The sequence below is a fragment of the Eleutherodactylus coqui genome, chromosome 1 (assembly GCF_035609145.1).
Source record: "Eleutherodactylus coqui strain aEleCoq1 chromosome 1, aEleCoq1.hap1, whole genome shotgun sequence".
Taxonomy (NCBI): Eukaryota; Metazoa; Chordata; class Amphibia; order Anura; family Eleutherodactylidae; genus Eleutherodactylus; species Eleutherodactylus coqui.
The window spans coordinates 484,765,478-484,790,136 of NC_089837.1; the positions used below are offsets into that span (position 1 = coordinate 484,765,478).

Sequence of the window (24,659 nt, forward strand, 5' to 3'; positions counted from 1 at the left end):
GCGAGAAACAATACGCCATATCTAATATTTTGTGCATATTTGCGCAGCTGCGGCCCATTGAAATCAATGAGCTCTTGCGGCGCTTACGTAAACGTGAACAAAATACGCGGTAAACCTGCGTATTTGCAGCGCACACACAACATCAATGCGATCGTGCACACCTTTTGAGTGCACAAACACGCTACGCATTTGCGCACACAAATACACGCCGGGGCGGGCAAAATACACGGGCGCACGGGCATTTCTGTCATGCAACGGCACGGCGTATTTGTGCGGCTCAACTGCGCTTACGCCCGCGTGAACGAGGCGGAAAAGCCGAAATACGCGGCCGTAAGTGTATTTCATTTGCGCAAACAAGTGGCGTACATGCAGGGCCAAAATGTGCTTATACCGGTGTGAATAAGCCCTAGCACTGACTGCAGACGTCACACTGTAGGGGGCGCTACTGCAGGACATGTCACACTGTCAGGGCAGCAGGAGACTCACCCGCCGGGCTGCAGCTCCCCCTGGTGGCGGCTGGGCGCTCCTCTCCGCGGGCTCTTGGGCGGCATGCTAGCTGTGCAAGGTACTCGGGGTCCGGCTGTGCTACTCTGTCAGGGCTGCAGTCCGCTGTTCACACTGCGCTGTTCTCCGCTGTCTGCCGCTTCCTCCTCACAGACACTTCTCACTGGAACCGCGGGAAAACGAATGAAAAAAAAAATTACTTCCGGCTGTCGTTACTAAGCAACCGCGGCGACTCGTCAGTTGTGGGCGGAAGTGAGGAGACGCTGAGGTCGCAGCGGCCATATTTGAGACGGGCGCCGCCTGTACTGCTGGATTTCTCTCAGATAAGAAACGTTATAGTCCACAGAATAGTAATCACCTCAGTAAGGGCTTCAGCCTCTTCATACGTGCGAATGAGTGCTGCGTATTTTTACACACGCATCGGCGTATTTTACTGTAGCTTTTACGCCGTCAAACGTTCATTTGCGCACGGCAAATTGCACCAATTGAAGTGGCTAATGAGTTCCAGATGTTCTAATTACGCAGTGTGTCACGCATCTCCTAGTATTTGCGCACCCAAAGTCCCCATAGAATGGGGGATGCAAAAATGCACAGACAACACGCAGCAAGGAGATACGTGAAATGCAGTTTTCACACACGAGTTCCTTCCGATTGGAATATGGAAAATTGCGCGTTAAAAACACCCATTATTTTTGATAAATGTATTCACACGGGCGATTTTTGCTACCTTCGAAGCTTAAGAAAAAAAATCGCCACATGTCCTATTTTAGTGCAATTCCCCGTAAGGAATCACCTATTATTTTCTGCGGGATCCTTTAAGATGTGATTATTTTTTCACGTGCGTGAAAAGCATGTGTGCGAATTGCACGGACATAGATGCAACGTGATGCGTTTTTTTTCTCGCTAAACGCATTGCACTTGAATAAAGAGTGCTCTGTTTCTCGCACCGATATAGCGCCCCCCCATGTGAACGCACCGGCAATTCGAATTCAATGAACCGGAATTTGCAGCAAGTCAACTACATGTGAATGCAGCCTTAGGTGACATCTACATTGCCCGCCAGTGGCGGTGGGGTTCACCTATGGGCTGCAGGGAAACCTGCTGGATTGAAATACAGCACCATTAATAGGCTGTAAGCCTGCATGGCGCACTACATGTACCATGTGGCCTGACACCCTGTATATGCTTCTTTTTGCAAGAATAGCACTAAGCAGCCACCCCTCAGTATAAGGACGGTGTGTGAGTGGCTGTTTTCGGCAATCCAGCCAGAAACCAGGGATGTTACATTACATACATTGAACATTATATATACCGTGTTTCCCTGACAATAAGACCTTGAAATATAAGTCGTTCCCCAAAAATAAGCCCTAGCTAACCTGCATAAAAAAAAACAAAAACATTCACCTGGTCTGCGGCGTCCCAATGCCTCACGATGGTCCCTGGCGGCAAGCTGCAGTGTCCTCCACACTGACATCTCAGCTTCTTTCTGGTGACAGGACTTTGAATACACCGCCTCCAGCAAAGCGAGCGCTGTGATTGGATCGAGCGCCAGCCAATGACAGCCGGCGCTCAATCATTCACAGCCATTCAGTGAATGACATCACTGAATGGCTTTGATTGGCTCATTGAGCGCCTCCTGTGTGACATCTTTCAACATTCTGATTGAAGCTTGTGCAGCTCCAATGTCAGAAGACGTCCGACAGGGTATTCTTACCGTCTATTGCCAGCCACTCCACTGTCGGAGTCTCTCTGGCGCGCGGACACACACTGGCTTTAACCTGCAGGTGGCACCGTTGTATAACAGCAAAAAGAGAAAGAGGTTTAGGAAACCCTGAATCCAAAATTGGATTGAAAAGGGTTAAAGGGGTTGTCCCGCGAAAGCAAGTGGGGTTATACACTTCTGTATGGCCATATTAATGCACTTTGTAATGTACATTGTGCATTAATTATGAGCCATACAGAAGTTATTCACTTACCTGTTCCGTTGCTAGCGTCCTCGTCTCCATGGTGCCGTCTAATTTCAGCGTCTAATCGCCCGATTAGACGCGCTTGCGCAGTCCGGTCTTCTCCCTGGTGAATGGGGCCGCTCGTGCCGGAGAGCTGCTCCTCGTAGCTCCGCCCCGTCACGTGTGCCGATTCCAGCCAATCAGGTGGCTGGAATCGGCAATGGACCGCACAGAGCCCACGGTGCACCATGGGAGAAGACCCGCGGTGCATCGTGGGTGAAGATCCCGGCGGCCATCTTGGTAAGGTAAGTAAGAAGTCGCCGCAGCGCAGGGATTCGGGTAAGTAATAAACGGTTTGTTTTTTTTAAACCCATGCATTGGGTTTGTCTCGCGCCGAACGGGGGGGCTATTGAATAAAAAAAAAAAAACTGTTTCGGCACGGGACAACCCCTTTAATGCTTACTGGTTGTTCTGCGCAAGAGGAAGAATCACTCCAATGACTGTGTACAAGATGATTCAATGGTGGGACTAGGCTGCTGGTCCTGGCATGTGTTAACAGGCACAGAAGGGAGATGGAATAAAACCTCTACAGTGCCAGCTATTGGTAGGGAGCATTCCTTGAAGCTCAAGTCAGACTTTTTAAACAAGCCTTGTAACAATGACTGGGAATTAACCCTTTCCAATCCACTGTCTGACGTCTAAAAACATTCTGATTGAAAGCTGTACAGTTTCCGATGTCTGAAGACATCCAGCAGGGTATTCTTACTGTATATTACTGGCTGCTCCGTTGTCGGGGGCCTCTCCAGCATGTCCAATACCACAGTACTGGATATAGCTAGTAGATGGCGCCATTATATAATGTCAGAAAGAGAAAACCCCCTAGGAAACCCTGAATCCAAAATTGGATTGCAACGGGTTAAAAGAAAAGCCAAACTATCCACAGACAGCTGTTTCAGGGTTTTTGCCCTTCATCTGTGTACAGTAGGAGTCTGGCTTTGCTAGTGAGAGGCCTGGGATGGGGGGTCAGAAACGCTATCTTTTCTCCTTAGGGAGAGCACCTAGACGGTGAGTGAGGAGACTCAAATGGCCATGCACGCTCCTCTGGGTAATATGCAAATAAGAGAGATGGAATAAAACCTCTACAGTGCCACCTATTGGTAGGCAGCATTCCTTCAAGCCAAAGTCAGACTTTTTTAAACAAGCCTTGTAACACATGAGGTGGGAGTTCTGAGGGGGAACCAACAGAACATCAGGGGACAGCAAAACAAGTATGTAACTCGGTACAGGGGCATTTGTTTTAAATAACTCCAATTCAAAATTGTTGTTTTACAGATCTAACAGAGCAATGCAATATTTAATTGAGGGACATCTCCATTGTGATATGCTCCTTATCTAATAAGATCTATTTCTCTTTTATTCCAACGGTACAGTAATGTGTTCAGCTGTATTTTAAAAATGTGTAGTTACCATACTGTAGGGCCAGTTCTTCAGGATCAAAAAGGCAATGGAATTACTGCCTTCAAGGCCTTGGAAAATACTTAAAATGTGCCATGTACACTCATTGTCAAAAACATTCCCCCGCTAAAAGTTGTCGGAGTCAAATTAATTTTCTCTGTGTGATTGTAACGTTGGTATAAACAAGTAATTACAATATCAGAGCAAAAGGATCATTTATTGCAGACAACTGACCCCTTGAAGGGAGGTTCTAGTACCCTCTTGGACCGCATCTAGCTTGGATACAAGATGTGATACAGGCGGGCATGGAGGCTCTATTACCCTGTTGCACCGCCTCTAGCTTGGATACAAGATGTGATACAGGTGGGCATGGAGGCTCTAGTACCCTGTTGTACCGCCTCTAGCTTGAATGCCAGATGTGATACGGGCGGGCATGGAGGTTCTGGTGCCCGGTTTTACCGCCTCTAGCTTGGATGCAAGAGGAACACATGTGGCTGCAGGATGTCCCGAACATATTGCTGAGCCGTCATTGTCCCCCGTACCACTACCAGGAGTGATCGACTGTCATATGCGATCACCCTGCAGGCTATCACAGCAGCAGTGGGGGCAGTGTGCCGCTTCACAGCAAAGGCAGGATTGAGGCGCTCACCTCTAGGTCTCCAGACATGAACACGGCCATCATCAGTTCCCAAACTAAACCTGGATTCATCACTGAAGACAACCTGGTTCCACTCCATAGCAAACAGTTACAACAGACAACAAAACAGTTGGAGCTGCTCATTCTTGTCGAACAATCCTATCTACTGGTGGTCTGTCGAAAGTGTTCTGAGCCTGGTCGTCTTGTGTGCCCTCATGCATCCACTGGTCCCAACACCTCCTAACAGTCTGGTCAGAATGGCTTAGGTGGCAGCAATTCGTCGACACGACCATCCAGGTTATTGCATTCCAATAACGCGCCCCTCTCAGACTCTGGTAACGGGGTGAAACCTCCTTAATTGCATTGTTGAGGCATCTAGTGGTCACCAAGCTCTACACAAGCGGAAAATGGGTTCCACTACACACAAGGGGCCTCTGAGAGCCTTTTATAGGCCAAGGGTGGAACCACTTTTAGGGCCTCAGGTGACAAGACCATTCATCTAATCCCACCTCAACTCTAATCATTTGTATATCTGTCTGAGAAGTAACTTCAGGACGAGTTTTGCAACAAAACGACAACTCCTTCTAGGGGTGGGATGTTTTTTTTACAAAGAGTGTATTTTAGGCCATTTCTATTCTTGGGCTACGTTCACATGACAACATTTCCACTTGAAGAGTCATGGATGTGATGTTATACAGCTTGGAAAGGGATTCCTCCCCCTTGTATGTTTTCTTCCAAAGCTATCATCTATGTAACAGCTTGTCTTGCCTTCTCTGTTATTATCCAGGAAGTTGGCAGTCCTAAATCTGCCAGCTAGAGCTCACCGCCAGTGTTCTATAATACTAAGTCTATTCAGTAGACATTATATATATATAGTAACAGCTTGAAAAGATGACAGTTTGTTATACATAAATGATGGGGCAGGCAAGGTAATCCACACTCACAAAACCGAAAACTTTAGCTTTATATTCATAATATGCTATTTCAACATGTCATAGAGTAATGTAGTAACACAATCGTCAAGACTTTTTTGTCATTGCCATAATGTAACCCAGTATGTTTTCTCCTTAAAGGGGTTGTCCCGCGGCAGCAAGTGGGTCTATACACTTCTGTATGGCCATAATAATGCACTTTGTAATGTACATTGTGCATTAATTATGAGCCATACAGAAGTTATAAAAAGTTTTTCACTTACCTGCTCCGCTGCTGGCGTCCTCGTCTCCATGGAGCCCGCCTAATTTTCGCCGTCTAAAATGGTCGAATGGCCAAATTAGACGCGCTTGCGCAGTCCGGGTCTTCTGCTTTCTTCAATGGGGCTCCGTGTAGCTCCGCTCCGTCACGTGCCGATTCCAGCCAATCAGGAGGCTGGAATCGGCAATGGACCGCACAGAAGAGCTGCGGTCCACGGAGGAAGAGGATCCCGGCGGCCATCTTCAGCCGGTAAGTATAGAAGTCACCGGAGCGCGGGGATTAAGGTAAGCGCTTGTGATAGACATGATGATTATTTTGTATAAAATGTCTATCGATTTGTATAACGTAAATGTATTTTGCTTTTGTAATGACTCTTAGCTCTGTGGAGTTTAAAGGACACACACAATCTAATCATGGTATTTGCTAGACAATGGATGTATGATGTTAATGTTAGCTAAGTACATAGGAATTGCACAAGAAGCCTCTAAGAGTTAAGGGTCATAGTGTTACATGTATATTTGTGTCCAACACTGAGTGTTGAACTAGCACTTCTTCACCCCTCCCATCCTGAAACTTCTACAAACAAAGGAATTGCTTCAGCCTGAGCACATGTTGATAAGACTTGCTTATACACAGACATGACCGGAGCTAGGACAAAAGTCCATGCTACATCAGCACTTGGAAGAGGGTGGGCAGAGAGGTGGGAGATTCTATATGATCCGACAAATGAGAATCTTATATGTTACTGATGTAATCTGTTGCACGCCCATTGAAGGGCGGTTGTCATGTGTTATAATAAAAGGCTTGAGCCTCTATACATGGTAGAGACTCTTCCAGTTTTAGACCAGCATTTGTGTCTGATCTGGTTCGATGATGTGTGCACACGATACAATTCGGAAGCGGCAAAATACCCCGAAGCCTGCTGGAGAAAATCATAATCCAGAACAGTGTCGTCCTTGGGTGGGCGAGTGGATCTGTGAGGTCACAGCCTGGAACGTACAGAGATCGGCAGATGGCACGCAGAACTCAGGGGCCTGAAAATCTACAGAACACGGTAAGATTGCTTTATGTAAATCTACCGATGTGATCTGGGTTCTGACTGCTAAATCTGCCTGTATCTGATCCAGACTGGACCTTCACTGAAAGACAGGTCTGTCCACTCGAAAAATCACCATGTTACCTGTCTAGGGGTATTTTGTATGCTGTGACTGTTATGTCTGAGACGGTTAAAAATTGTGTATGCAAGACCAAGAGACAAATTCTGTGAGGGTTAATGTGTCAGAAGGGCGGACTCGGCTGTTTAAGTCTGAGGGAGCACGCCAGAGACTTACTCCTAGGTAAACTAGTGTGAGGTTAGGAAGATTTATGATACGCATATTTACTTTTTATGATTGAGAGTGTTATGTTCTCATATGTGAAAAGGTATATACGCGGGAATATAGCCGTGGTGTGACGGCTGATGTCTCCAGAATATTGTTGAGGTTTTGGTCATTGAAAATAATCGTCAGTCTCTGTGTATAGCTAAAATGTCCTGTCCAGACGGATTACTAGTAGAGGTTGGTTGTTATAAAGGTAGATGAGATATATACCTTGAGCCGTTGTGGTTATTCTCCAGTAATCCCGTCTGTTTGGTATTATAGAAAGAATGTGCAGTGTTTATTATCAGGGGGGAGGGGTGCTGATAAGAGAGTGGACTGAAGTTAAGCCACTGAAAGCTTTTTCCAATTAACCCTTCCGTTCCTTTTGTCTTGTAGAATTAATGTGCATTGTAATCTGAGTGGGAAAGAGAGGTTATATTGGAAGGATTTGAAGAAAGCAGATTTTACAAGAGAAACACTACTGTGTCCAGAAACTTCGAATAGCATAGAGTTGAGCAGATTGAGAAGGTTAGGCATAGACGCAGGTTGTTTAGAGAATGGGGAGCAAAGTGAGCAAGGACAAAGGTCATAGAGCTTGTGATTTGGTTGCTGAAGGGAAGGGAGCAGAGTTTACTGAACATGTAGAAACGTTTTACAAAGGAAAAGTTGCAGAAAGAAATGTCAGGTCATGGACAGATAAGCAGAAATGAATATGGTAAGATAGGTTGTAGAAAGTTTTCAGAAGATGAGCAGGAAGCCTAGCAGAAAGAAAGGTGTTTTTAGATTGCTAGGAGGAGGTATAATGTAGTTAAGAGATTGAAGAGGGGAAAGCATGTAGTGGGGTATGTGTATTGCTAATGAACAATGTAATGCCTTTGTGTTGACTACAGCCCCTCCCTGTAATGGCGGCCGTGCTTGCAATGTTTACAATCCAACATAGTGTGACTCTGCAGTAAATGTAGTGAGGCCTGCCCCCACCCTGAAGTTACTTCACAGGGTGTGTGATGTTACTTCCGGTCCCTCCCCATCTGGGACAGGACCTGGCCCCGCCCTTTTCTGCCTCTAGCGGCCATTTTGCCTCACCTGGGAGTGCTGCTGCCCCTGGCCCCGCCCGTTCCTCCGGCAGCCATTTTGCCTCACCTGGGAGATTTGTAACCCCGCCCCCTTCTGCCTCTGGCGGCCATTTTGTTGTATTTGGGAGGCCTACATTCCCCAATGCCACTGTGCTAACATCATGATTGTCTGAAGTAAGGTTTTGTTTGACCAGACTTTGTTACGCTCCAAGATGTGGCCACTTTGGATGTGTGATAAGTTCAGGGAAACAAACCTTTGTGAAGATGCAGCTTGGGACATAGTAGACGACTAAGCTGGTTTATAGTGCATGGAAGATTGGAGTTGATGCATGGGGGGCAGAGACCAGGAATACATGACAGGGGACGCTCTCTCATGTTCCCAGGGGCTCTGTTTTCCACTGCCCGCTTCTCCAATGGATGCTCAGACAGATGATGTTATGGAAGGCTCCTACAGATGGAATAATTTCCCTATAGTCACCCAGCAAACTTTTTCATGCAATTTGGTGAAGTAATTTTACTTTTTATGTGAAGAAAGAGGGACTGAATTGCCCAGAGTAGGATGTTAATTCATCCGTATTCTTTAGTTTTTCTTTAAGTCTTTTGTATATTCTAGTGTCAGTCTACACTGAAGCTATAATTATATTCCGACAGGAGAGTAAAAGCTAAACGCTGGACTTCCCCTGAAGTACTATTACACTGGGTGACGTAAAATTTGACTTGTGTTGCGCCGCCTTGTGTTAAAAAATGCTAACTGCGACCTGAAAGGAAAAACATTTTTTTGGAAGGAGATTTTCGCTCAGACTTCGCTGCATACAATGTCACCTTGACCTACAAAGTGCTTGTTTTTGTGCCTCTTGGTTTACTAGTTTGAACGCAATTACTCTTTTTTTCCATTGAGTATTCCGGTTCAAAAGGGGGGAGGCAGAGGTGATCTGGGCCATAGATGATCTAGGTGTTGTAGATCAGCTATTGGGTTTGAAAAAAAATAAATAAATGGAATAAGATAACAAGATTCCGAGCCATGTGAAATAGAACATCAGCACGATTATTTAGTACTAATTCAGTAAGAAACTGCAGGTATGCAAACAGTTATCAGAACCTCTGTTGATAATGCATATGTTGAGCTTTTTGCAGATGGTATCAGGGTGAGGATTGATGACTCCACATCGGATATGCAGTGGTCACACAACAAGATGTCCTAGAAGCAGAAGCTCTGCCTCCGCATGTCACAGTACAAGAAGCGGAATTGAAGGCCCTCACTGAGGTGAGTAGAGTGGCGAGAGGTAAGACGGCAACCCTTTACACTGACTCCTGGTATGCATTTGGCATAGCTCATGATTACGGCCCAATATGGAAGGCCAGACAGTTTTTTTACCTTAGCAGGACAACCAATTGAGAATGGGCAGCTGTACAGAGTCGCATGGAGGCCCTACTTCTACCTGACAAAGTTGAGAGTTCGCACCGATTCCTACACTGGAGAGGCGAGAGACGACACCTTCGCTGACAGCATAGCAAAGGCAGCGGCCCTCAAGCCGTGGAAGAAAGAAGAAAAGATACTGACAGCATGAGTCAGTGGTAAAAAACTTTGGACATTGACAAAAATTTGGACTTTGATATGCTAAAAGACTTTTACAGTTACAAGCCAGCAAGGAAGGACAGAATAAATGGACTAATATGGGAGCAGCAGAAACAGGACAGCGTGTGGTGAACAGTCAACAGCACTTGCCCACCACAGTTCCTGTATCCCATGATGGCCCAGCTGATGGACGGAAAGACCCACCTAGTAAACCAGCAATAACGACGACGCTTGAAAGACGATGGGCGACTTCTGGGTTCTCTGTAGCTGCTGCATCATTTGTCCGGTTTAGCATGATCTATGCCATGGGTGAGACAGGGCAGAAGTAAATTTGCCACATCACACTTGCCTAGACCACTCTACCCATTTCAGGGATTGCAAATTGACTACGTTCAGCTCCCACTTGTTGGGAAGTATGAATACGTGCTTGTTGTTGTTGATGTCTTTGCAGGTTGGAGGCTGACCCTGTTACCAAGGCAAACAAGTAGGTAACCGCAAAGAAGCTCATGAACGAGGTAAACTGTGAATATGGGGTACCAGAAGTGATTCAGAGTCAGACAGAGGTATAAACTTCGCAGGTGAATGTAACATGTCATGTCTGCTCTGGGTGTATCCCAGGCCTTTTACATACTCTACCATCTTTAGAGTAGTGGAAAGGTGGAGAGACGTAGTGGCACGCTAAAAAGTAAGATACTTAAAAATGACGCCACTTTGGAAAGACTGTCATCCAATAGCCTTATACAGTGTTAGATATGAACCCAGGGGGGATTATACATTATCTCCCTACGAGATTGTTTGGGCTAGCCCCAAGGCTAGGTTGTTACTATCCTCAGTAGTTACAATTACAATCTGATGTGTTGACTGAGTATGTGATTTCCGTTGTTAAAGAACTAACCAAAGCCTATGCACAGGTGTTCTCTTCCAGACTCAGAGGCAGACACTGGGACACATATCTTGCAGCCTGGGGATTGGGTGTGCGTCAAGAAGTTCCCCAGGAAGCACCCTCCTGAGCCCCGATTTGATGGCCCCTACCAGGTGCTTCTGACTACTGCCACAGCTGTGAAACTAGCCAAAAGACTTACATGGATCCATGCTTCATACTGTAAGAAAGCTACAGATCCGGGAGACCAGTCTTAGTTGTGCCAAGGACATTACTCTGGTTAGGGCTAGTGAGAGAGGAGGGTGGCAACTGGAATCCTTAGTCGGAAGAATATGAGGGTATGGTTACCTTCTGGTATAACTCGTTCAATGCTCAAGTAGCCGCATATTCCTTCGACTATTGTACTGTGGTCCCGTGTCTAGGCGCAAGATCCCACCGCAGGCCAGATTTAGCTCAGTCCAGCTGGTTATATGACTTATATACCCGGGGAATACAATATGTTCGCGCCACTGATAACGTCTGGGGAGAAGACTGCCGTTATTGGGGATTAGTGGGATGTAACGCAGGAACAGACTGGTCCTATAAACCGCGAAGTGCCTTAAATAAGAAAGATAGGAGCGGGAAATCCCTAATTAGTCATATAACCCTCCTTGAGAATAATAAGGACAGCAGGTATTGGAAGGCTGAACTTAGTATGTTGCTTGGTTTTAATGCGGTTTTTACATTAACCATGGGAGATCCAAGCCCGGGGGACGGAGGGACTTATAGTCTGGGGACATACCGGTACGGGAGGACAGATCCCTTAGGGAAGTTTAAAATAAGGGGTATGGTAGATGCAGCCGAATGGAAGCCTTCACTTAGTCCCGTGCCCATAATTAACCCCCTCCGCCGTAAGATAAAGACCTTGACGAACATGATGATCATAGCCGACCCTACCTTTTGAGGACACCTTGACAGTAGCGACTGGCTACTCTGACCAGAATCTCTGGTTGGAGTTGATGAGGTACAATGCTAACAGGAGCAACAAGTCTAACTGTTGCGTGTGCGGTAGTGCCCGACTACACTCGGGGATGGTCCCCCTAAATCTCCCTGTAGATGCTGAAGAGTGGTTTATTAGTCTCTTCACGAACATTTCCGCTAATTACACTGTCCGTGAGAAATGGAAGAAGGAATACTCTATAACTACTTAAGTGTTTTGCACCGGAGAGAGTGTTACTGACTACCCTGGAAACTACACCTGCCGGGCAAATAGGCAGGGTGGAGGGAGATTTTTGGGGAACTCACCAACGGGTATTGCTCCTCCTACGGTACGATAGGAGGGGAATGGACACAGAATCAGGTTCAGTCCTTAGGAGACGTTTACTGGCTTTGTAGTGACATGAGGTAGAGGACTCGCCTGGAGGGTAATTGGACAGGGGAGTGTGCCTTAGTAAAGCCCTTATGCTCCTCCACACCCTTTCGGACAACATTGAGGATAATGAGGATACCCCCAATAGTTACTTTATCTCGATCCAACTCAGTCTGTGTTTTGTGGTTATCCTGTCATGTTGGTCTATCCTTGTTTTCCGCATAGGTACGGCGGTTCCTTCCAGTCTTGTCACTAGGTAGTGTAGGGTCAGGGTGAGGCGACCTGGACGTGTTCACCATTAGGACTATCTCCAGGAGGGACATTGGTGTGGGTGAAGATTAGGGAGTCCCACGCCGTGCGTACCTGTGCACGCTACTAGTATTGTAACATTATGCTAGAGCGAGAAGAGAGACCCCTGGTGGCAGTTTTGATCTACACGTGTACATTGACGTCATAGGATAGCCAAGGGGGGTACCTGACAAGTTTTAAAAATTAGAGACCAAGTTAAAACTAGATTCGAGTCCATTTTCCTGATCATTATGGTAAATAAATGTTGACTGGATTAATTATGTTTATTATAATTAGCAGCGGTTTATAAATTATACTAGAGACGACTTATAGGGACTAGTCGACCAATAGGACCTACCTCGACTATGACTTTTTTTAAAATAGAGTGACCTTAGATATGACTTTAGCTCAAAAGGGGAGTGTTTGTAAAGATGATAGGGGAGACTTGTTGTACCCACATCCTAGACGACACGTGACCCGCGGGTAAAGACGCAGTTGTCATTAAGAAGCTGACCGCACTAACTAAAAAGAGCTAACTTTTGGGACCAGTACTCGCCATGGATGAGCGGGTGGTAAAGGATCCTGGCACAGACGGGCGTCGCTGTTGTATGTGAACTGATTATCTTTTCTGTTCTAGTCTGCTGTGTTATCCCCTGTGTCAGAGAGACCTGTGAAACTGATGCTGGAAAAGCCGCTCCCACCATGAGTTTGCTGGATGCATCCCCAGAAGGAGTGGACAAGTCCTACACCCCCTTGAAGACTCTAAAACGAACCTTCAACGCACTCCAGTTATAGGCTCATGCGCAGAAAACTGTGAAAATTAGATAGAGAATTAGAGGATAGACATTTTAAGGGGGGATTGTCATAGACATGATGATTATTTTGTATAAAATGTCTATCGATTTGTATAATGTAAATGTATTTTGCTGTTGTAATGACTCTTAGCTCTGTGGAGTTTAAAGGACACACACAATCTAATCATGGTATTTGCTAGACAATGGATGTATGATGTTAATGTTAGCTAAGTACATAGGAATTGCACAAGAAGCCTCTAAGAGTTAAGGGTCATAGTGTTACATGTATATTTGTGTCCAACACTGAGTGTTGAACTAGCACTTCTTCACCCCTCCCATCCTGAAACTTCTACAAACAAAGGAATTGCTTCAGCCTGAGCACATGTTGATAAGACTTGCTTATACACAGACATGACTGGAGCTAGGACAAAAGTCCATGCTACATCAGCACTTGGAAGAGGGTGGGCAGAGAGGTGGGAGGTTCTATATGATCCGACAAATGAGAATCTTATATGTTACTGATGTAATCTGTTGCACGCCCATTGAAGGGCGGTTGTCATGTGTTATAATAAAAGGCTTGAGCCTCTATACATGGTAGAGACTCTCCCAGTTTTAGACCAGCATTTGTGTCTGATCTGGTTCGATGATGTGTGCACACGATACAATTCCAAGACTCATAGTATACAGAAGTAAAGGGCACAGCAGGTCATAGTTCATAGGATTAGATACACAGGGGGTCAGAGTACATTATATAGATAGGGGGCACAGAGGGATCATATTGTAATGTATAGGAGTATACATTATCTCCCTACGAGATTGTTTGGGCTAGCCCCAAGGCTAGGTTGTTACTATCCTCAGTAGTTACAATTACAATCTGATGTGTTGACTGAGTATGTGATTTCCGTTGTTAAAGAACTAACCAAAGCCTATGCACAGGTGTTCTCTTCCAGACTCAGAGGCAGACACTGGGACACATATCTTGCAGCCTGGGGATTGGGTGTGCGTCAAGAAGTTCCCCAGGAAGCACCCTCCTGAGCCCCGATTTGATGGCCCCTACCAGGTGCTTCTGACTACTGCCACAGCTGTGAAACTAGCCAAAAGACTTACATGGATCCATGCTTCATACTGTAAGAAAGCTACAGATCCGGGAGACCAGTCTTAGTTGTGCCAAGGACATTACTCTGGTTAGGGCTAGTGAGAGAGGAGGGTGGCAACTGGAATCCTTAGTCGGAAGAATATGAGGGTATGGTTACCTTCTGGTATAACTCGTTCAATGCTCAAGTAGCCGCATATTCCTTCGACTATTGTACTGTGGTCCCGTGTCTAGGCGCAAGATCCCACCGCAGGCCAGATTTAGCTCAGTCCAGCTGGTTATATGACTTATATACCCGGGGAATACAATATGTTCGCGCCACTGATAACGTCTGGGGAGAAGACTGCCGTTATTGGGGATTAGTGGGATGTAACGCAGGAACAGACTGGTCCTATAAACCGCGAAGTGCCTTAAATAAGAAAGATAGGAGCGGGAAATCCCTAATTAGTCATATAACCCTCCTTGAGAATAATAAGGACAGCAGGTATTGGAAGGCTGAACTTAGTATGTTGCTTGGTTTTAATGCGGTTTTTACATTAACCATGGGAGATCCAAGCCCGGGGGACGGAGGGACTTATAGTCTGGGGACATACCGGTACGGGAGGACAGATCCCTTAGGGAAGTTTAAAATAAGGGGTATGGTAGATGCAGCCGAATGGAAGCCTTCACTTAGTCCCGTGCCCATAATTAACCCCCTCCGCCGTAAGATAAAGACCTTGACGAACATGATGATCATAGCCGACCCTACCTTTTGAGGACACCTTGACAGTAGCGACTGGCTACTCTGACCAGAATCTCTGGTTGGAGTTGATGAGGTACAATGCTAACAGGAGCAACAAGTCTAACTGTTGCGTGTGCGGTAGTGCCCGACTACACTCGGGGATGGTCCCCCTAAATCTCCCTGTAGATGCTGAAGAGTGGTTTATTAGTCTCTTCACGAACATTTCCGCTAATTACACTGTCCGTGAGAAATGGAAGAAGGAATACTCTATAACTACTTAAGTGTTTTGCACCGGAGAGAGTGTTACTGACTACCCTGGAAACTACACCTGCCGGGCAAATAGGCAGGGTGGAGGGAGATTTTTGGGGAACTCACCAACGGGTATTGCTCCTCCTACGGTACGATAGGAGGGGAATGGACACAGAATCAGGTTCAGTCCTTAGGAGACGTTTACTGGCTTTGTAGTGACATGAGGTAGAGGACTCGCCTGGAGGGTAATTGGACAGGGGAGTGTGCCTTAGTAAAGCCCTTATGCTCCTCCACACCCTTTCGGACAACATTGAGGATAATGAGGATACCCCCAATAGTTACTTTATCTCGATCCAACTCAGTCTGTGTTTTGTGGTTATCCTGTCATGTTGGTCTATCCTTGTTTTCCGCATAGGTACGGCGGTTCCTTCCAGTCTTGTCACTAGGTAGTGTAGGGTCAGGGTGAGGCGACCTGGACGTGTTCACCATTAGGACTATCTCCAGGAGGGACATTGGTGTGGGTGAAGATTAGGGAGTCCCACGCCGTGCGTACCTGTGCACGCTACTAGTATTGTAACATTATGCTAGAGCGAGAAGAGAGACCCCTGGTGGCAGTTTTGATCTACACGTGTACATTGACGTCATAGGATAGCCAAGGGGGGTACCTGACAAGTTTTAAAAATTAGAGACCAAGTTAAAACTAGATTCGAGTCCATTTTCCTGATCATTATGGTAAATAAATGTTGACTGGATTAATTATGTTTATTATAATTAGCAGCGGTTTATAAATTATACTAGAGACGACTTATAGGGACTAGTCGACCAATAGGACCTACCTCGACTATGACTTTTTTTAAAATAGAGTGACCTTAGATATGACTTTAGCTCAAAAGGGGAGTGTTTGTAAAGATGATAGGGGAGACTTGTTGTACCCACATCCTAGACGACACGTGACCCGCGGGTAAAGACGCAGTTGTCATTAAGAAGCTGACCGCACTAACTAAAAAGAGCTAACTTTTGGGACCAGTACTCGCCATGGATGAGCGGGTGGTAAAGGATCCTGGCACAGACGGGCGTCGCTGTTGTATGTGAACTGATTATCTTTTCTGTTCTAGTCTGCTGTGTTATCCCCTGTGTCAGAGAGACCTGTGAAACTGATGCTGGAAAAGCCGCTCCCACCATGAGTTTGCTGGATGCATCCCCAGAAGGAGTGGACAAGTCCTACACCCCCTTGAAGACTCTAAAACGAACCTTCAACGCACTCCAGTTATAGGCTCATGCGCAGAAAACTGTGAAAATTAGATAGAGAATTAGAGGATAGACATTTTAAGGGGGGATTGTGATAGACATGATGATTATTTTGTATAAAATGTCTATCGATTTGTATAATGTAAATGTATTTTGCTGTTGTAATGACTCTTAGCTCTGTGGAGTTTAAAGGACACACACAATCTAATCATGGTATTTGCTAGACAATGGATGTATGATGTTAATGTTAGCTAAGTACATAGGAATTGCACAAGAAGCCTCTAAGAGTTAAGGGTCATAGTGTTACATGTATATTTGTGTCCAACACTGAGTGTTGAACTAGCACTTCTTCACCCCTCCCATCCTGAAACTTCTACAAACAAAGGAATTGCTTCAGCCTGAGCACATGTTGATAAGACTTGCTTATACACAGACATGACTGGAGCTAGGACAAAAGTCCATGCTACATCAGCACTTGGAAGAGGGTGGGCAGAGAGGTGGGAGGTTCTATATGATCCGACAAATGAGAATCTTATATGTTACTGATGTAATCTGTTGCACGCCCATTGAAGGGCGGTTGTCATGTGTTATAATAAAAGGCTTGAGCCTCTATACATGGTAGAGACTCTCCCAGTTTTAGACCAGCATTTGTGTCTGATCTGGTTCGATGATGTGTGCACACGATACAATTCGGAATCGGCAAAATACCCCGAAGCCTGCTGGAGAAAATCATAATCCAGAACACGCTGAGCGTTTTTTTTTTTACGTCCCTGCATCGGGGTTGTCTCGCGCCGAACGGGGGGGGGTTGAAAAAAAAAAAACCCATTTCGGCGCGGGACAACCCCTTTAAAGAGTTTTGTTTTTTAATCAATGTGTTTTTGGAAATAAAGACTTTTTGTAATTGAAGACTGAGTGAGAAAATATCTAAAGGTGAGCACCAAACACACCACTCTAAACTACATAGTCATACTATAACCCCACGCCCCACTCCTATACATTACAATATGATCCCTCTGTGCCCCCTATCTATATAATGTACTCTGACCCCCTGTGTATCTAATCCTATGAACTATGACCTGCTGTGCCCTTTACTTCTGTATACTATGAGTCTTGGTATATAGAAGTGTGGAGCTATAGTATGTAGGAGGAGACATGGAGGTGTAGAGCAGTGTCATAGTATATAGGTAGTGGACATTGAGGGGTCATAGTGTACTGGCCCGAAACACCTATTTCTGGGCCCTCAATAAATGTCATACATGTCATGTCTTTTATGTGGATGCACTGGAAAAAGTGTCTAGTCTGCTGTTATGTGTATTGCACAGGTGCAGCCTGTAAGAGGTTAAAGGGGTTGTCCCGCGGCAGCAAGTGGGTCTATACACTTCTGTATGGCCATATTAATGCACTTTGTAATGTACATTGTGCATTAATTATGAGCCATACAGAAGTTATCAAAAGTTTTATACTTACCTGCTCCGTTGCTGGCGTCCTCGTCTCCATGGTGCCGCCTAATTTTCGGCCTCTAATGGCCAAATTAGCCGCGCTTGCGCAGTCCGGGTCTTCTGCTGTCTTCAATGGGGCCGCTCGTGCAGAATGCCAGCTCCGTGTAGCTCCGCCCCGTCACGTGCCGATTCCAGCCAATCAGGAGGCTGGAATCGGCAATGGACCGCACAGAAGCCCTGCGGTCCACAGAGAGACAGGATCCCGGCGGCCATCTTCAGCAGGTGAGTATGAAGACGCCGGACCGCCGGGATTCGGGTAAGTACTACCCAGTGTGTTTTTTTAACCCCTGCATCGGGGTTGTCTCGCGCCGAATGGGGGGGGGGGGGGGGGGGGGTTAAAAAAAAAAAACGTTTCGGCGCGGGACAACCCCTTTAATGTCTGAAAGTGGCTGGGATATGTCTGGAAAAGTATCAATATCTGTCTAGTCACGTGATGTCTGTACCCTATAAATGTGAGTGATTGGGGTGTGGTAAAAGAGTTCCAGAGGAGTCTGCCGTGCAGAGCTGTCTACAAGAGTACAGACTGTCAGTGGAGTGTTCCCTTTCCCCCATCCTCCCCCGGAGTGTTCCCTGTCCAGGAGCGGAGCGCTGTAGATAACTGAGACTGCAGGCCCGATATCATCCTGAGTTATCCTCCCTGACCTAGCACTAGAAACTTGTCTTTCCCCATGTGTGAGTGAGCTGTATTATAATAATTAAACTACAGTAAAGTTTCCAGTCACTTCCCCTTCCCAGTGATTGAGGTATTCAAGTTTAACAGTGTGTGGACTCTCTTTATTCATCCACCGGATTATCTACGGTGAGAAAGGAACGGTGGCGTCACGCGTGACAATTTCACATCCACATCACTTATACAGGTAACCGTTGTCCCAGCGTTGCCTGGAAGAGGCCTAGCGGTACTTGGGCCGAGGTTCCGTGCTTCCCTCCGGGGAGAAGTCTGGTAGAGCCACTGTGACAAGTGCCAACTCTACCCCGCCAGCTCCTCAGCATGGACCTCGTGTCTGGGTTGCTGCGGGACACTACAATAGAATATAGGAGTGGAACCATAGGTAGGGTCATAGGATACAGGTGGATATAGGGGGTCATATAAAGAGGTAATATAGGTCATATATAGGGGTATATAAAGAGTTAATACACGGGCTTCTTAGTCTATAGGAAGGGGGATAGGGAGATAGTATATAGGAGTGGGGAATACAGGTGGTCATAGTATACAGAATGGGCATATCAAGAGGTTATAGTATATAGGAGTTCACATGGGCCTCATAGTATATTATTGGCATGGGGGTTAGCTGAGCTTGTGCATGTTCATGAAAGAGACCAGCTAATCAGTGTTGGGAAGGCCCCATGCCACAAACTTGAGTGTAGGAGAACCTGCAATCCAAGTATGATCAGGAGTGCTCGTCTATGAGGCAAAGTTGAGTTCTCTGCCTCAGGCAGCACCCCTTTCTAACTGTAGGGGAACAGCAATTTCCAACTGTTGCCTGCCTAAGCTCAGTGGCCTGCTGTTCCTCTATGGCAGAATTTAAAGTTAATTGTATCTGCGTCTTTAAGACAGTAGTAGTGCTGGAAGCCATGCTGGGCCCTCTGCACCGCTGCCCGGCGCCTTTTATGTGATACAGGTGGTTCCATAATGTCATCACATTGTCTGCATCATTCCACAGGATATCAAGGAGATAGAGACCAAGCAGTGAGCCGTCAGTTTATTATTTTACTGTGGTGGGCCAAAGGGGGACATTGTGGCTATTGATTATTACAGGGGGCATTATGGCTATTTATTACTACAGAGGGACATTGTGGCTGTTACTAGCAGAGGGGACATTATAGCTATATATTATTACAGTTATTTATTACTCAGGGGTGCTGTGAGTTGCATTGTTATATAATATTTAGGGGAAACCATATGTGGCACTATTAAAAATGTATCTTAACACCTTAGTGACTGAGCTTTTTTGTTTATTTCCATTTTCGTTTTTTTCTCCCCGTTTTAAAAAAAATTGTAACTCCTTTATTTATCCATCGACGTCGCTGTATGAGGGCTTGTTTCTTGCGGGATGAGTTGTACTTTTCAATGGTTCAATTTAATGTACCATATAATGTACTGAAAAACTTTTTAAAAATTCTAAATAGAAATGGAAAAAAAATGAAATTCCTCCATCTTTCGGTGCGTCTTATTTCTACGGCACACAAACTGCAACAAAAACGACATAACTTTATTCTATGGGTCAGTACGATTACAACGATACCAAACTTATATAGTTTTTTTTTTTTTGCTGTACTACTTTTATTTTTTTCAAAGATATTGAATTTTTTTGTAATTATTTTCTGCGCCATGTTCTGCACGCAATAACTTTTTTATTTTTCCATCGACATGGCTGTGGGAGGACTTATTTTTGTGGGAAATCCTGTAGTTTGCGTTGGTACCATTTTGGGATACATACGACTTTTTGATCGCTTTTTATTGCATTTGTTCTTGGAGACAGGGTGACCAAAAAATTGCATTACTGCCGTTATTTTTTTTTCTGACGATGTTCATCCTGCGGGATAAATAATGCATTATTTTAATAGATCGGACGTGGCGATACCAAATATGTATTTTTCTTTTATGATTCTTTTATTATAAATATGGCAAAAGGGGGGTGATTTAAACTTTTAATACTACTTTTTTTTTACAATTAGTAAAACTTTATTGATCTCATTTCTACTTTTTTTTTTTAGTCCCCAGAGGGGACAACATCTTGTGCTGCTTTGATCTCTCCTACAGTATGATGTAATGCCATAGCATTACATTATACTGCGATCAGGTAGGCAGTCTATCAAGCCACCCCACGGAGATAGCTTGATGGTCATTTTACCGTGACAGCCCTGGGGGTTTCATAAGGCCCCCAGCTGCCATGACCCCCGTGATCTCATTGCGGGGGGCCATACGGGACCCCCAAACATTGTTCGGGGGATTTAAAGGGGTTGTCCCGCGCCGAAACGGGTTTTTTTTTTTTTCAACCCCCCCCCCGTTCGGCGCGAGACAACCCCGATGCAGGGAGGTAAAGAAAGCTCACCGGAGCGCTTACCTGAATCCCCGCGCTCCGGTGACTTCTCTACTCACCGCTGAAGATGGCCTCTTCCTCCGTGGACCGCAGCTCTTCTGTGCGGTCCACTGCCGATTCCAGCCTCCTGATTGGCTGGAATCGGCACGTGACGGGGCGGAGCTACACGGAGCTACACGGAGCCCCATAGAAGACTGCAGAAGACCCGGACTGCGCAAGCGCGGCTAATTTGGCCATCGGAGGGCGAAAATTAGTCGGCACCATGGAGACGAGGACGCCAGCAACGGAACAGGTAAGTATAAAACTTTTTATAACTTCTGCATGGCTCATAATTAATGCACAATGTACATTACAAAGTGCATTATTATGGCCATGCAGAAGTGTACAGACCCACTTGCTGCCTCGGGACAACCCCTTTAAATTCTGCTGTCAGAATTGACAGCGACATTTAAAAGATTAAAGGCTTTGATGATCCGCGCAGCTCATTGCAGCTGTTGCCGCCGGGTGTCTGCTGTAAGAAACAGCCGACATCAATGATGTGTGAAGGCAGCTCGCCCCGCTTTCATCTCCCTTCTGCTGGACCTAAAAACACTATAGGGGTTAATATAGGGATTACGGATATGAAAAAGCAAAGAACCAAAGACATCTGTGTGGCAACCTCTAAGAGCCACAGGCAGGGGGTTCTTTTCAGCGTATGATCTATTCTTCCTCCTCCAGACATACCGCTGATCCATAAGCCTGAAAAGTTCCAGTTTTGTTTCATAGCTCCTCAGAACAGAATGCCCAAACTTTTGTGGCTTATTTATAGTGTTTGGAACATGTTGGAGCCAACTTTTCTCGTGCATTTTGGGTCAGTAGAGGTGTATATCTTGAAGTTCAGGCATGAAGGCCTTCAGTATTTAGTACATGCCCGAGGGTTTACTCACATTGGCATATGTGGCCTGTGCATTTTATACGTGCGTAAAATACGTAGTACATAGCAAATACGCATTTACATGTCTATTTGCTATGTATGTTAAATCCCCATAGCCTATATTGGCGTGTAATATGCACCAAAATAGGACATTCTGCATTTTGTTTGAGTGGCCCAATAGAAATCAATGTGCTTCTAGTCATCCTGGTATCATTAGAATCATAGAATGGTAGAGTTGGAAGGGACCTCCAGGGTCATCGGGTCCAACCCCCTGCTCAGTGCAGGATTCACTAAATCATCCCTGACAGATATCTGTCCAGCCTTAGTTTGAACACTTCCATTGAAGGAGAACTCACCACCTCCCGTGGTAACCTGTTCCTCTCATTGATCACCCTCGCTCTCTAATATCTAATTTGTGTCTCCTTCCTTTCAGTTTCATCCCATTGTTCTAGTCTTTCCTTGTGTAAATGAGAATAGGGCTGATCCCTCTGCACTGTGACAGCCCTTCAGATGTTTGTAGACAGCTATTAAAGGGGTTGTCCCGAGGCAGCAAGTGGGTCTATACACTTCTGTATGGCCATAATAATGCACTTTGTAATATACATTGTGCATTAATTATGAGCCATACAGAAGTTATAAAAAGTTTTTTACTTACCTGCTCCGTTGTTAGCGTCCTCGTCTCCATGGAGCCGACTAATTTTTGGCCTCCGATGGCCAAATTAGCCGCGCTTGCGCAGTCCGGGTCTTCTGTGTTCTTCTATGGAGCCGCTCGTGACAGAGAGCGGCTCCGTGTAGCTCCGCCCCGTCACGTGCCGATTCCAGCCAATCAGGAGGCTGGAATCGGCAGTGGACCGCACAGAAGAGCTGCGGTCCACGAAGCAAGAGGTTCCCGGCGGCCATCTTCACAGGTAAGTATAGAAGTCACCGGAGCGCGGGGATCAAGGTAAGCGCTCCGGTAAGCTGTCTGTACGTCCCTGCATCGGGGTTGTCTCGCGCCGAACGGGGGGGGGGTTGAAAAAAAAAAAAACCCGTTTCGGCGCGGGACAACCCCTTTAAGTCTCCTCTCTGCCTTCTTTTTTGCAAGCTAAACACTTTAACCGTTCCTCATAGGACATGATTTGCAGACTGCTCACCATCTTGGTAACTCTTCTATGAACTTGCTCCAGTTTGTCTGTCTTTTTTAAAGTGGGATGCGCAGAACTGGACACAGTATTCCAGATGAGATCTGACTAAGGAAGAGTAGAGGGGGATAATGACCTCACATCATCTAGACTCTATGCTTCTCTTAATAAATCCCAGAATTATGTTTGCCTTTTTGGCTGCTGCATCACATTGTTGATTCATGTTCAGTCCATGATCTATTAGTATACCCAAGTCTTTTTCACATGTGCTGCTGCTTTGCCCAATTCCTCCCATTCTGTATGTGCTTTTTTAATTTTTCTTGCCCAGATGTAGGACTCTGTATTTCTCCTTGTTAAATACCATTCTGTTAGTCGCCGCCCACTGTTCATGTTTTTCTAGATCTTTTTGAATACTCTCTCTCTTCCCTAGTGTTGAGGCCCATTTAGACCCAACGATTCTCGCTCAAAGCCATCTTTTGAGCAAGAATCGTTAGGTCTCAACGCACGGACCTCGTGCAGTTTTCGTTAATGATTCGCTCATCGTTGTCTTTCAGCTTGTCTTATTAGGACCGCACGCTGAGTTCTCAGCGGAATACCGCTGATACTATTGTTTCAATCATCTTGACGTGTAAATGCACGCAACGACTATCGCTCAAAGTATGTCTTTTGAGCAAATTTTAAATGATAATCATTGTGTCTAAATGGGCCTTTAGCTGTCCCTCCTAGCTCTGTGTCGTCACAAAGTTTCCCATCAATTCCCTCCTCCAGATCTTTTTTAAAAATGTTAAACAACACTGGGCCTAGGACAGAGCCTCGTGGTACCCTACTTGATACATTCTTCCACTTGGATGTGCAGCCATTTATAACCACTCTTTGGCCTTGTCAATCCCATATTTGGTCATTTTTTTCAATAAGTATGGTATGAGATACTTTGTGAAATGCTTTACTAAAGTCAAGTTATCTTATATCCACCGCATTTCCCTGATCAACCCAGTCTGTGATTCTGTCATAGAAGGAAATTAGATTAGTCTGGCATGACTTGTTTGTTACAAACCCATGCTGGCTCTGGTTAATTACTCCATTTTATCTAAGTACTTGCATACATGCTGTTTAATAATTTGTTCAAAGATCTTTCCCAGTATAGAAGTCAGGCTCACAGGCCTGTTGTTTCCTGGATCCACCATTATTCGCAGTCCATGTGTCTATGGAACCCAACAGCCAGAGCTTTGTCCCTTCCAGGACTATCCAGTTTACCATGAAGCATCTCATCTACTCCCCCAATGGATTTATGAGGAAAAGGAATTCCAACCAGGTCAATAGAAGAAGTTCATAATAATTTCCCCATCTCAGCCATGATATCCCCATGAAGAGCCATAGCACAGCCTTCACCCCCCTCTTCCTTTCCGACATTCCCTTATGTATTCTTCCCACCTTCTAACCGCCGCCGCCCCCCGAGCATGCTCAGACAAGAATGCAGTTACTCGAGAAAAGCGAGGCTCACTCGAGTAACTGACTTATCCGAGCGTGCTCGCTCATACCCAGTTATGACCATTATAAAATCAATAAACATTTTGTTAACCAAAGAAATCAATGGGATTTTAGCACCCCATATTACACAGGTGTAATATATTTGTGAGTGAGCTCTTCGTGTGTAAGCTGGTGTCAGCTGCCACCACCACATCTTGCTGCTTGTCTTCTGCAGTTACTTGAGTGTTTCTGCGCAC

General features: G+C 45.6%; 1 protein-coding gene across 2 annotated transcripts in view; it reads right to left on the minus strand.

Annotated features, from left to right (window-relative positions):
* Positions 1-672, minus strand: part of RB1 (RB transcriptional corepressor 1) — a 168,075-nt gene extending 167,403 nt beyond the window's left edge. For both annotated transcript variants that reach the window (XM_066586021.1, XM_066586015.1), the window contains exon 1: positions 487-672. In XM_066586021.1, the coding sequence (XP_066442118.1) occupies positions 487-551 (65 nt within the window). In that variant the 5' untranslated portion in view covers positions 552-672. The remainder of the gene's footprint in view (positions 1-486) is intronic.
* Between the last annotated feature and the right edge of the window lie 23,987 nt (positions 673-24,659).